Genomic DNA, 14,537 nt, shown 5'->3' with positions numbered 1-14,537 from the left:
TTATCATCACTAGACATGCCTTACAAAAGAATGCTAAAGGGAAATAAAAATTCTGAGACAAAAATGAAAACACAACATACCCATATGGGAAGACCCATAAGGCTGCTGGAGATTTCTCAACAGAAACTTGGCAAGCCAGAAGGGAGTGGCATGATATATTCCAAGTGCTGAATGGGAAAAATCTGCAGCCAAGAATACTCTATCCAGCAAGGCTATCATTTACATATTTATTTATTTTTGAAAGGGAGAGAGAGAGAGCACAGGCGAGCAGGGGAAGGGCAGATGGCAGAAGAAGAGAGAGAATCTTAAGCAGGCTTTACACCCAGCCCAACACAGGGCTCAATCTCATGGCCATGAGATCATGACCTGAGCCAAAATCAAGACTTGGCACTTAACCAACTGAGCCATCCAGGCGACTGTATATTCAATATAATCTTAATCAAAATTGCAGCAAAACTTTTATGGAAATTGACAAGTGTTCTCAAATTCAATTTTAAATTTAAAGTTCCACAATAGACGAGATAATCTTGAAAAACAACTCTAGAGTACTTTGTCAGATTTCAAGGCTTGTAAAATAAGAGTAATTAAGACAATGTGGAATTGGCATAATAATAGACAAATTGAATATTGGAACAGGAATTGACCCATATGTATATGCATTTGATTTACAACAAATGTACTAATATAATTTAAGTGGAAATGAAGGTACTAGATTGTTTGAATATCCCATATAGTATAGCCTACTTCACACCATACAGAAATTCAGTTTTATGTGTTGTAATCCTATTTGTGACTAGTGAAATAATAAAGCTTTTAGAAGACTGCCTAGGAAAGTATATTCATGATCTTGGGAAGGGCAAAGATGTTTTGACGGGGAAACAAGAAGTACTACTTACAAAAAGATAAAAGTGCCTAATTGTACTGCATTAAATTAAAAATTTCTGTTCATTGAAAGACACATTTAAGAAAGGTAAAAGAATTCATAGACTTTGGAATATATATTCTCAATACAAATGGAAAAATTTATATTTTTCACCAAACAGGATATACAAGTGGCCAGTAAACATGGAGATTTCCTCAACATGATTGATACAATGCAATTAAACCACAATGAATTTCTACTTCACATGCATCTGATTTGCTAAACTTAAAAAAAAGACGAACAATACAAAATATTGATAAGAATGTGAAACAACTGAAACCCTCATATGTTGGTGCTGAGCATGCGGTGTTACAAACACTTTGGAGAATAGTTTGCTAGTTTCTACTAAGACCAACCATATAGTTATGCTATGTCCCAGCAATTCCTTTTCAAGTAATATACAAGGAAAATTAGTGTGTACATCTACATAAAAGATTTTAAAAAAAAAATTTTTTTTTTCAACGTTTATTTATTTTTGGGACAGAGAGAGACAGAGCATGAACGGGGGAGGGTCAGAGAGAGAGGGAGACACAGAATCGGAAACAGGCTCCAGGCTCCGAGCCATCCGCCCAGAGCCCGACGCGGGGCTCGAACTCACGGACCGCGAGATCGCGACCTGGCCGAAGTCGGACGCTTAACCGACTGCGCCACCCAGGCGCCCCTACATAAAAGATTTTTATACGAATGTTCATAGCAGAGTTATGAATACTTGCTAAAAAGTGGGAACAATTCAAATACCAATCAACAGAACAATGGATAAATTGTGAAATGTTCAAAAAATGGAATATCATAAGATTAAATTTCAAATAAGTGGTAAATTCTTTTTGTACTTTATCTGTCAGTGCTGTGTGTAGTAGAAGTATATGTCCAATAATAAATGCTTGCTTGGTTTTCATTGGAAATCTTCATTGCGATTGGTGTTGACCTGTGCCAGCACTATTTGTACAAGAATACAGAAATTATTCTGACTTACTTTTCCTGTCACTGTACTAATTTAAATATATTGGCTTTAGGTTCCATGTCTTCTCAAAGTGATTTTGTGCTGCAGCTGTAGACACATGCAGTTTTCCTGTTCTCCCTCAAAGATGAGGAAGTCTCCTTTCAGAGGCCGAATGACTTACATGCATGACTCTGATTTTATTTGTTCTCACATTCCCCTTTATATGTTATGCAGCATGAAATTAACATTGTTGAGTCCACATAGTCAAATAGATACCTCACACAGTCAAGTACACAACAGTAAGTTGATATAATTGAGAGGTGGAATATGTAAACTATCAAATCTAATTTCAAATTTATATCTCTGATATTGATGCAGAAATTGCAATATGGTGTTCTAGACTACAAAATAACTAGCATACATACCCATAGGTACAAACATTTTTTTGCTCAGTATAGCACTGATTATAATAGATTTGAATCTATTGAAGCTTGGAATCAGCTTGAATAATTATCAATGGAAGAATGGTTAAATTATGGCAGATCTGTATTATGAATATCACATAGGCATAAAGAGGAAAAAGCTGGGTATTGCATGTAGGCATGACAAGACCTCCAAGATGTTTAATTAAGTGATGAAAACAAGCTGGAACATACATATGGATCTCATATATGTACAGAAAATGCCTCTGAGCATATCTGCTAAGCCATTATATCTAGGTAAGGTGGTGTAGTGTCTCATTGATATGGCAGGAGATTGTTTCATAATTTCTTATGTAATGAAAGACTAATGAAAAGCAAGTTTGTCTTGTTTTTACTCATTTGACTCTCCTGATATTCAGCTTACTTGTATTTACAAACCTATTTCATATACACATGGGAAGATGATCAGGAGATAACACTCCTCAGCTTCCATGGAAAATCCCAAGAGGAGTCATCCACCTTGTATTTGGCCTGAGGGAAAATCCTGGCTTCCTACACGGGGACCAAATTTTCTTCTCCCTCCTTGTTCCTGTGGAGCTCTCATCAGAATAAGAGAATTTGTCATTCAGTAGTTCAAAGTAATTGCTTCAAACCCAGAATTTCCAAAGATGTTGCATAATAATGTCCCCTGTTGCCCTCCCAAAAGTTCTTCTTTTTAATGAGTCCAAAGTCAAACTTCTAGTGTGACTCCAGGGAATGCCTAACATTAGCCAGCTGTCTCTTAGGCTCCTCATTCAGTCCTTCAACTCATCAACTGACAAAATCCAGCTGCCTGTCCAGAGACAGGTTACATAAGAGGATTCATTATTTGGACAGTGAAAACAGCAAGGTATTCATCATAGAGGAAGTGGACAAATGATTAATCAGGATTAAGAAAGATGAAAGAAATTGCTCAAGTGAGATGATCCTCAAGCAGAAATTAGAAAAAGTTTCTGCAGATTTATCTACAGGGTCTTTTGGAGCCTGGGTAAACATACTTCTTTTTACTCATCCAGCTTTTTAGACTGTAAATTATACCTATTCACAGAGTTGAGTAGTTGCGGTAATCCTCTCTTTATGGAAATCAACTAAACAAGGATGGCTTCACTTATTAATGCTGATCTCCAGAATACAAGCCAAGGGCATAATAATGTCCTTTCTAAATTCTCTGATGGTTTTGTTCCTTCTGAAGCTACTTGAACTACTTTATTCTCCCTTCTCTCTGCCTTCCCTCTCTTTATGGCTTTCTAAGATACTTCTTCTGATTCCTCTCATCTAAACTCTTTTTTCACTGTCCCAGAGCTCTCCTGCAATGCTGTTTGCTCCAGGATGACTAGTTTTTAGGACTAGTTCCCTAAGATGTCTTTGTCAGCTTCTCAGATGTGCTTCTTTTCCTCATCCTTTGGAATGTTAAGCATTTAAGATAAATTTAAAACTGAGTTTGTTAAAGCTTTTATTTTATATAAATTACCCAATTAAATTATTATGACGCTGCAAAGTGGGTATTGTTATCCCCACTGTGTAGATGGGAAACTTGAAATTAAAAAGATGAAACTTCTTTTTAAGCTCATGTATCTAGACAGTAGCAGATCTGGGATAGGGCCCCATATAAGTCTGCCTCCAATGAGATCTCCATGCCTCTGCTGCTTCTCTTTGCCTTTTAGCATAGAGCTTGAATTTTATCAGAGTCTTGAAAGGTTGGGTCACTGAGATTACCACCCGAACAGGTAAGAACACCACACATATTTCTAATTTTTGTAGATTAAAATCTTTCAATCCTGAACTCCAGAGAGTTGTACTTTTTGGAAGTTAAATAAATCACAAAGTTTGTATCAAGTAAGTTATAGATCTGTTTTATGTAATTTTAGGAGTTGTCAGCATTTTCTTAAATATCAATACTATAAAATAATATCTTTAAGAAATGCATACATTGTGTAGCACCTGGGTGGCTCAGTTGGTTGAGAGACCAACTCTTGATTTCAGCTCAGGTTATGATCTCACCAGTTGTCAGATAGAGCCCATAGTTGGGCTCTATGCTGAGGTGGAGCCTGCTTGGTATGCTCTCTTTCTCTCCCTCTGCCTGTCCCCCACTCATGTGTGCATTTGCTCTAAATAAATAAGTAAATAAATAAATAAGTAAATAAGTAAAAAGGGGTGCCTGGGTGCCTCAGTAGGTTGGGCATTCGACTTTGGCTCAGGTCATGATCTCACCATTCCTGAGTTTGAGCCCTACTGTACTGAAACTCAGAGCCTGGAGTCTGTTTTGGATTCCGTGTCTCCCTCTTTCTGCCCCTCCCCCACCAGTATTCTGTCTCTCTCTCTCTCTCTCAAAAATAAATAAACATTAAAACATTTTTTTAAAATAAATAAATAAATAAATATAAGAAAAAGAAACGCACACATTGCAACAAGTATATTTGGTGGGTCTTGCTTTCTTAAGTGGAAGTCTTGCCACTTTGTCTTCATATATGTGTGTAAAACTAAGAAGTAAATAAAGTCAAAACTGACTGTGTAGTATATAGTGCATTTGCATCAGTAGACTTCTAATTCCTTCACAACAGAAGTTGGAATTATTGTCAGCATAAACTTACCCATTGCTGGCAATGTGCATGATTTCGTATGTCAACATAAAACAATAAACAAAAGAAACTCAATCAATAGGATACTTGCAAAGAAAAAATCACAACATTGTAAAACTCATTCGGATCTCTATTTGTGAAGCAACTACACAATCATTTGTTTATAAGTTTCCAGTTCAACATTTTCAAATCTATATCTGAAAATTAAATTACTTAAATCATTTAAAAGCCATCAAGGCAGCCAAACAGTTCAATAATTCAAGGTGTGTTTTTCATTTCTGTGTTTGACTTAGTTGCTTCTTTTGGACCATTCTGTTGAAAATATGGCTTTAATGGTGTTAACTAAAGATCTCAAGGTACAACTATGTTGGCAGTGAGGGCTGACAGAGCGAGCACCACAGGTTGGGTACTTATTACACCTGAACATTAAAACAATTGGTCCAGCTACTTGGTTGACATGTGCAGGGCAAATAACTGATTGGATTTCTTCCCTAAGCAGCTGATTTTGCATTGCATTAACAGAATGCTAGATTCTCTATTGTTTCAATGATAGGGATTTGAAGTACGATTCTTCAGTTGCTTTTCTTTCTTTCCTTTTTTTTTTTTTTTAAGTTTATTTATTTATTTTGAGAGAGAGTGTGAGGGAGGGGCAGAGAGAGAGGGAGAGATAGAGGATCCCACGCAGGCTCTGCACTGTCAGCGCAGAGCCCGACTGGGGCTTAAACTCACAAACCATGAGATCATGACCTGAGCTGAAATCAAGAGTCAGATGCTTAACGGACGGAACCATCCAGATGCCTCTCCTCAGTTGCTTTCCTATTTTGGTCACTTTACCTAGTATATATTTTCCATATGTTGGTCAAGTTCTATATGTATATTGTTTTGTTTCTCACAGAGGTGAGAATTCACAACTTTCATGTAACAAAAGGAAAAGCACACAAAGACTTGTCTTAATTATGTATTTGAATACATAATTTTTTTGGAATGTGTTTGGTGGGTATAGAGAGAGTGTGTTGTAACCAAGAATAACATTTTATTATCAGATTTATATTGCAAACACATGGTCTTGTAACTAAGGGAAATACACTGTAACTGTATTCTGTACATTTTTGTATTTTAAGGTATATCATTTAGCTTTAATTTGATTTTCCACAGTGGAAATGTCTAAGTAAAATTTAGTCATTAAATTTGTGGGTTTTTTAATTCAAAAATTTTAAAAACATTTTTCATTAAAAAAAGTTATAAACAAGGGTGCCTGGGTGGCTCAGTAGATTAAGCATTTGACTTCTGCTCAGGTCATGATCTCACGGTTTGTGAGTTCAAGCCCCACAACAGGCTCCATGCTGGTGGCATGGAGCTTGCTTGGGATTCTCTCTCTCTGCCCCTCCCCAATTCATACTTGCTCTTTCTCTCAAAAGTAAATAAATAAACTTAAAAAAAAAATTACACTGGGGCACCTGGGTAGCTCAGTCAGTTAAATATCCCACTTCAGCTCAGGTCATGGAATCTCACGGTTTGTGAGTTTGAGCCCCACGTCAGGTTCTGTGCTGACAGCTCAGCCTGGATCCTGCTTCAGATTCTGTGTCTCCCTCTCTCTCTGCCCTTCCTGGCTCAGGCTCAGGCTCTGTCTCTCTCTCTCTCAAAAATAAATAAATACTAAGACATTTTTTAAAAATTAAAAAAAATAATAAACATACTGGAAAGTTGAAAGTAATATGATAGTATAACTTTTACCTAGATCCATAAATTGTTAGCATTTTGCTACATATACTTTATTAACTTACATTTATCTATCATCTATCTCTCTGTCTATGTAATTTGATCTGCTGAATCACTTGAAAGTAATATGACATTGTAACACCTCACTCATGAGTACTTAAGCATTCATCTTCTACAAATAAGGATATTCTCTTATATAATCACAGTCCCATTGACAGACCTGTGATGATTAACAATAGTTCAATAAATATCTAATAATTGAGTTTGTGTTTTGACAGATGGGATTTGAAGCCTTTTGAAATGTAGGTAGTGCTTCCTTGTCTTCTAAGATGGTATTTCACCATCATTCTTTTTGTGCTGCCCTTATGGGCAGCCTTATCATCTTGTTCATGCTTGTAGGGCAAATGTGACTGCTATAGGGTACCACAGATGTGAGGTAGTAAGCTTTGTCATTTGGTGCTTTTCCTGGGAAGCTGGAACTGGAAACTCCATAAGGGGATCTTAATTACTATGCAATGTATATAGCTAGTCCTCACTCATGTGAGCCACTCATGTGGAAAAGTACTGTTCAAAATCTTGACAATTGATTGCATAATAGGAATCATTGTGATTTGTATATAAATCCTCGGGAAATTATACTGCAGTCTAATTTATGTAATAATGCTATTGATTTCCATGTTTGTTTAGTAAATCTTTGTGAAACCAAACCAAACCAAAGATCTCCCTTAACCCACCCCAGAGCATATGAGGTATCTAATCGGTCAAGGAATGGGACATAAAGCAAACCAGAACACATGAAGAAAATAGGTGATGGTTATCTTTGGCACCTCCAATTTTGTGTTTTCCCCTAATGCCAAGTGCCCTTAAAAATCATGGGACTACAACAAATACTATTTAGAAGCGTGTGTCTTCATCACACAGACTGGCTTGTCTTTAAAAAGTAGTCTCTCATTCAGTCATTCATTCATTCATATTTTTCACTATCACGTTCTGAGTAACTCTTATGGGCTATTTATTATGCTTGGTAGCCTTCGTCTGATTCTGAAATTAACATTTCTCAGGGAACTTTTACTTTGGGCAAGAGCCAACTAATTTCCTCCACATAATGGTGTTAATATCTAGAAACAAACCTATTATATTATATTCCCAGAGCTGTTTACTTTAAATTTTGAAATAGAGATTTAAGAAATAAATCAATAATGGTGATGTTTCAGGAATCAGCCACAATAAAAATGCTTTAATATAAATTTTAAAGTACCTTATTGAGACGACATTGACAAAGAAAAAGCTGTATCTATTCAATGTGTAAATGTGATGAGTTTGGAGATAAGTATACATCTGTGAGACCACCATAACAATCTATGACATAACATGTCCATCACGTTCAAAAGTTTCCTCCCACCCTCTTTATTTATTATTGTGACTTTTTGTGTGTGATAAGAACATGTAAGATCTACCCTCTTAGTCACTTTTAAGGATACAATACAGAATTACTAACTATAGTCACCATGAAATTTGGTAGATCTCTAGGACTTATTCATTTTGTGTAGCTGATTTTGTACCCTTTAATCCATTAACTAATCCTAATCCATTAACTACCTAATCCATTAACTACCCTAATCCATTAACTAATACCTCCCTGTTTTCTCCTCCTCCCAACTTCTGGCAGCCATTTTCTGGTCTCTGCTTTTATGAGTTTGACCATTTTAGGTTCCTCATATAAGTGTTATCATGTAGTATTTTTCCTTCTGTGTCTGGATTATTTCACTTAGCATATAGTCCACTAAGTTCATCCATGTTTTTGCAAATGGCAGGATTTCCTCTTTTTCTTAGGGCTGAGTAATATTCTATTACATATATATATATATATATATATATACACACACACACATATATATATATGACATTTTTTTTTTAATTTTTTTTTTCAACGTTTATTTATTTTTGGGACAGAGAGAGACAGAGCATGAACGGGGGAGGGGCAGAGAGAGAGGGAAACACAGAATCAGAAGCAGGCTCCAGGCTCTGAGCCATCAGCCCAGAGCCCGACGCGGGGCTCGAACTCACGGACCGCGAGATCGTGACCTGGCTGAAGTCGGACGCTTAACCGACTGCGCCACCCAGGCGCCCCTATATGACATTTTTTAATCCATTAATCTGTCAGTGGACTCCTAGGTTGCCACCATGTCTTGCTACTGTGAATAATGTGACAATGAATATTGGAGTGCAGATATTTCTTCAAGAGGAAACTTCTTCAGCGAGGAGAGTTCTTCGCCATCAGCCAGGCCAGAGATTCTTGGTAGGCTGGTTGGTGGGGACCATGAGCAGGCTGGCTGATGGGGTATGTGGGCTGGCCTTGTGCTTTGTGCTGGAGTTCACAGGCAGGCAGATAGTGCTGGGGTATGTGGCAGGTAAATCTGGGGCTGGCATCCATGGGTATGCTTGCTGCCTCTTTTCCCCATGGGAGAACTTGTGGGTCAAGGATATCTTTTTTTGTGCTTTACTATGCTGAGTTGTGAGAGGGTTGATACGGGTAAAGGTATTTCTTACCCTTTCAAATGTGTTTCTCATTTCTGTATTCCACTAGGGTGCTATAATGTCTCACCTGGATTCCAGATCTTTCATAAAGGTATTTTCATCCATAGATGGTTGTTAAATCATTGTTTCTTGGGGTGATAAGGGCTGGGACCTCCTATTCTGTCATCTTACTGATATTCCTCCTTAATGTTATTTTTAAAAGATTGTCCTGAGAATCTCTAAATAATGTTAAAGAAGAAACTTAACTGTGAAATTAAATCGTAGCATTGACTTTTATCAGAATGCTTTTCTCTTTGCAAGGTATTGCCTTGATTCAAGGTTGGGATTCTCTCTATATAGTTCATGGAATCTTTGGATCTAGTTAGTTGGACTATGTTTGTTGGTAGCCAAGAGAAAGGGAATTCCTTTGTATGTGCTGTCTCTGAAATGATACAACACAAGCCTCACCCCTGGCTACTGTGAACCCTTACTTGGGTTCTCTTGCTTTGTTCTGGGGGCAAAGGGGTGATCTCAGAATGAGCATTGGGAGCCTCCATGCATAATATTGCTATATCTAGAGAGTGAAAGAGGAATAATTTAAGATATTATCTCCTATACTCTGAACCCAAATAACTATACGAAATATCTAGATATTACCCACAATTTATTGTTTTACATTGCTAGTGTTGAATCCATCATAAATGTTAACACCCAATATATGATTTTCTACTTCTCCCTTAAAACAGTATTCTTAATATTGACTTCACGAGCTGAAGAGTCTTATTACTTACTGGATCTGAAAATATTGTTGCCACAGAACAGTGTACTACCAACTGAGAATTCAGGTAATTAGGTTTTGTTCCTTATGTGGGCTGGGAGGCATTAATTGTTCAGTTAGTGAATGACAACATGATAGATTCCTCAGTCTTTACTGATGAAGTAAATGAAATAGTGTTCAATTAGAACAGCCAGAGCCCGGAAGGGCCTCCAGTTTGAGGCAAGAATATTGAACAGTTTTATTGAGACTCAGATGACGTTTAGAATATCAGGCCACTATAGGGATATATGCACAAGTTTCAAAGTATGAGGAGAAAGTTTAGATAACCATGTGGGGGCCTTAAAGCCTGCAATAATGGCAGAGGTAGGAATAGTGACTATGTAAATTACTGGATATATTATTTTTAGGATTAGCATCGTGATATAACCAGACCATTGTCTTATCACCTGAGTACAGCTTTTCATGACCCATTATAGTCATAGCATTGCCCACAAAAGCCCACCTAACACGTCACTGGACATCATGGTGTAGGCTATCAGTTTTTGAAAATGTATTATTACTTTGTGAATGTATTTTAAAGTTTAATTACAGCATGATGCCATTAAATAAAATGAAGGAAATTTAAAGTTAGAATAATCCAGAACAATCTAATTCCACAGCCAGTTTCTAATTCCTTGGTGTCTTATTGTCCTCCTATCCTCCAATAGTTTCTTACACTTCACCTTGGCCCCGTTTCTCAAGATTGTGCTTTTTATCATTGTCAATACCTTTATAATTTTATCATTAATTTTATCATTTTAATTTTATTATCAATACCTTTATAATTCCTTGTGTGCATGTGGGCATGCTCACACACATACACATACACAACCAATGATCTCATTTACACCTTATTGAAAACAAATGGAAGCAGTCAAATGGAAACTCACTTCTTGCACTCTTGACCTTCTCTCTTAGACATAGAAGTGACAAAGTATCCCTACTCTTACCTAAGTCCTTTTACTCTAGACTTAATCCTACCTCAGTTTCTCAAGTAATTCACTCCTGCAATCTTCTTTTCCACCTTCTTCTCATGTCAGGAAACTTCTTTTCAAATGTACCATCTAAACCACATAAAATCATTCTAGCTCCAGAAAAGACTATAATAAAAAATAGGACCATGGCTTATTTAAAATATCAATGGCAAAATGACGGCCAAGATGTTAACTTTTAAATACATGAATGTGGATTGTGGGACTTTAGTGAAAAGATATTCACGTAGAATAAGATCTAGGTGCTGGGGTAAGTAAGAGGCACTGAGAGACTTTTGGTGGATCTTCTTGTTTTCCAGAGAGAACACTTCTGTATATGGCAATGAAAAACTACAGTGCTATCAGTGAGTTCATTCTCCTTGGACTATCTATTGACCCCAATATTCAGGCCATACTCTTTGTGCTGTTCTTTCTGATTTATCTCTTCACTCTGATGGGAAATTTCTTGATGCTGCTGGTGATTAGGGCTGATTCTCACCTCCACATGCCCATGTACTTCTTTTTGAGACAACTGTCCTTCCTGGACCTCTGCCACTCATCTGTCACAGTCCCCAAGATGCTGGAGAATCTACTTTCTGAAAGTAAAACCATCTTTGTAGAGAGCTGCCTGGCTCAGGCCTTCTTTGTGTTTGCCACCGGGGGCACGGAGGCCTGTCTGCTGGCTGTGATGGCCTATGACCGCTATGTAGCCATCAGCTCCCCTCTGCTCTATGGCCAGGTGATGAGCAACCAGCTCTGTGTTGGGATGGTGTGGGGTTCCTGGGGCCTGGCCTTTGTTGATGCTCTCATTAATATCCTCTTGGCTGTCAATTTAGACTATTGCGAGGACCAGACTCTTCCCCACTTCAGCTGTGAGCTGTCTTCTCTCTTCCCTCTGTCATGTTCTGATACCTCGACCAACTTCACACTCCTGCTGTGCTCCTCTGTCTTGCATTTCTTTGGAACCTTCGTTATGATTGTTTTTTCCTATGTTCGCATTGTCTCCACCATCCTGAGCATCAGCTCCACCTCAGGCAGAAGCAAGGCCTTCTCTACTTGCTCTTCTCACCTCACTACTGTGATCTTGTTCTATGGCTCAGGTTTCCTCAGCTATCTCTTGCCAACTTCAGGCTCCCGTCTGGCGATGATGCTCTCCTTGCAGTACAGCGTGGTCACTCCCATGCTGAACCCCCTTGTCTACAGCCTGCAGAACAAAGAGGTGAAGGCAGCTATGGGAAGAATGTTCAGAAAATATTTTCATTCTCTCATGTAGTAGACAGAAGATTATGACTAAAGGGAGACTGAACTATTATGCTACATGATCAGATAATGGATTTTAAGGAGGGTTTCTTGATTGTCCATGATGCTAGATGCTATAGGGAATGCAGTGGCATTTATTTCCTTGAAAATGCTTGTGAAGAGGACAGAAAACTGTTATCTCAGGATGACTCAGGTTCAGTCTTATTCAGGAAAGGAGAAATGAATCAGTCTTCTTTTTGAGGGGTCATTTTATAAAAATGTTGATTTATTTTTCATTTCTATGTGGACATCTGTTGCTATTGGTTAATCATTACTCTTTCACACTTCTTCAAATGATTACACCCAAACCCTCAGGAAGACTAGTTTTCTCAAATTGATATGGGTCTGGGGCGCCTGGGTGGCGCAGTTGGTTGGGCGTCCGACTTCAGCCAGGTCACGATCTCGCGGTCCGTGAGTTTGAGCCCCGCGTCGGGCTCTGTGCTGACAGCTCAGAGCCTGGAGCCTGTTTCGGATTCTGTGTCTCCCTCTCTCTCTGCCCCTCCCCCGTTCATGCTCTGTCTCTCTTTGTCCCAAAAATAAAAATAAATGTTGAAAAAAAAATTAAAAAAAATTGATATGGGTCTGTAAAGTGGGGTGATCCTATGATCTAGAATAGGCTAACTTTTCTACCCCTTTCTCCTGACAGTGCATTGAGGCAAGGAGTAAAACCAAGACCCAAGTGAAGTTATTTAGAATCTAACTCTAGGAAATTCAAGTACTTAGCAGGAATAAACAACAAGAAAAGACAGCATTTGGAAGAGTCGATCTGACTATAGTGCCTAAAGAGTCCATGAAATCTGGCTCCCTTAGCAGTTGTCCTTCCTGAAGTCATATTTTAAACAAATATAGTGACAATAGCTAATTCATTACATTTCTTTCTTTTTTTTTTTTAGTTTATTTATTTATTTTGTGAGAGAGAGCAGAGCATTTGTGAGTGTGGGAGGGGCAGAGAGAGAGAGAGAGAGAGAGAGAGAGAGAGAGAGAGAATCCCAAGCTGGCTCCATGCTCTCAGCATGCAGGGCTTGATCCCGTGAACCGTGAGATCATGACCTGAAATCAAGAATCAGATGTTTAACCAACTGAACCACCCAGGCACCCCCTAATTTGTTACATTTCTTAACTCAAGCCAAGAAGTGTGCTAAGTTCCTGTGATAGGCAGACAAGTCGCCCAAAGAGATCCTCCTAATCCCTGGAAACTATTAATATGTTAAATGGCAACAGGGATTGGACAGATGTATAAAGTTATGGACTTTAAAATAGGGAGGGTATCTTGGATTATGCAGGTAGGCTCAGTCTAATCACATGAATCCTTAAAAGCAGGGAAGCTTCTCCAGCTGTAGGCAGGAACAATGCAGCAGAAGGGAAGGTCAGAGATAATACAAGCATAAGATAAACTCAGCCTAGCATTGCTGGCTTTACTCATGGATGCAGGCTATGAGCCAGAGATTGTATGTGGCTTCTAAAAACTGAGAACAACTACCAGCCAAGAGCCAGCAAAGAAATAGGAACCTCATTTCATGGAATTCATAGAATTGACTTCTGCCAACAAACTGAATGATGTCTCCTCCAGATCCTTCAGGTAATGTCTGTTGGCTTGATTTTGGCCTTGTGTGACCAGTGGAATCAATTGAGCCCATTGAGATTCTGACCAGAACTGTGAGATAATATATTTCTGTCATTTTAAGATACTAATTTTGTGATAATTTGTTATTAGCAGCAATAGAAAACTTTATATATATTACCTTACCTTTATTATCCTACTTAATCATCTCAACAGGTATGAGATGGTTTTATTTAGTTTTCCTTTACCAGTGAGGAAATGAGGATACTTGCCTGTCCAGGGATTCATAGCAAGGAAATGGTGGAGCTGGAATTTAAACTCTGTAGCTTGAACAGAGTCCATGTTCTCAGTCACTGACTGCCCCTTCCATTCGGTCTATAAGACTCACCGATCCTTTTCACAATTATTTACTACCAGATTCAATTGCTTATAACCAAAGAATGGTAACTCACACCGGTTTCAAAGGCGAGATTAAATCAACTGAACTTTAGTGAAATGCAAAGTGTTTAGAATTAGATATTTGGTTAAAATTTGAAAGAAGAAAATGATTATTATGATACCCTTCCTCTTCTATTTTGTGAATCATCCTTCTTTGTTTTTTCCAAAACTTCTTTTTCTGCCTTTCATCAGGTTATCCACAGTTTTTGTTTCTTTCAAAGAAAGCAAACTAGTTTTGAAATTGGAATGGAGATTGATTTGTAGACAACAGCCCTCAGGGAAGTGAGGATATGTAGAATTAGTTATTGTGCTA

At 38.0% G+C, this 14,537-nt stretch overlaps 1 protein-coding gene across 1 annotated transcript in view; it reads left to right on the top strand.

Moving 5' to 3' along the window:
• Positions 1-12,199, top strand: part of LOC125170158 (olfactory receptor 8S1-like) — an 88,192-nt gene extending 75,993 nt beyond the window's left edge. Inside the window, exons 2-4 of the mRNA XM_047866442.1 lie at positions 9,209-9,250; positions 9,885-9,983; positions 11,247-12,199. Coding sequence (XP_047722398.1) covers positions 11,264-12,199 — 936 coding nt within the window. The 5' untranslated portion in view covers positions 9,209-9,250; positions 9,885-9,983; positions 11,247-11,263. The remainder of the gene's footprint in view (positions 1-9,208; positions 9,251-9,884; positions 9,984-11,246) is intronic.
• Positions 12,200-14,537: the final 2,338 nt, after the last annotated feature.

The sequence above is a fragment of the Prionailurus viverrinus genome, chromosome B4, assembly GCF_022837055.1.
Source record: "Prionailurus viverrinus isolate Anna chromosome B4, UM_Priviv_1.0, whole genome shotgun sequence".
Taxonomy (NCBI): domain Eukaryota; kingdom Metazoa; phylum Chordata; class Mammalia; order Carnivora; family Felidae; genus Prionailurus; species Prionailurus viverrinus.
The sequence above is the reverse complement of the archived record's forward strand: the minus strand, read 5'-3'. Positions and strand labels throughout refer to the sequence as shown.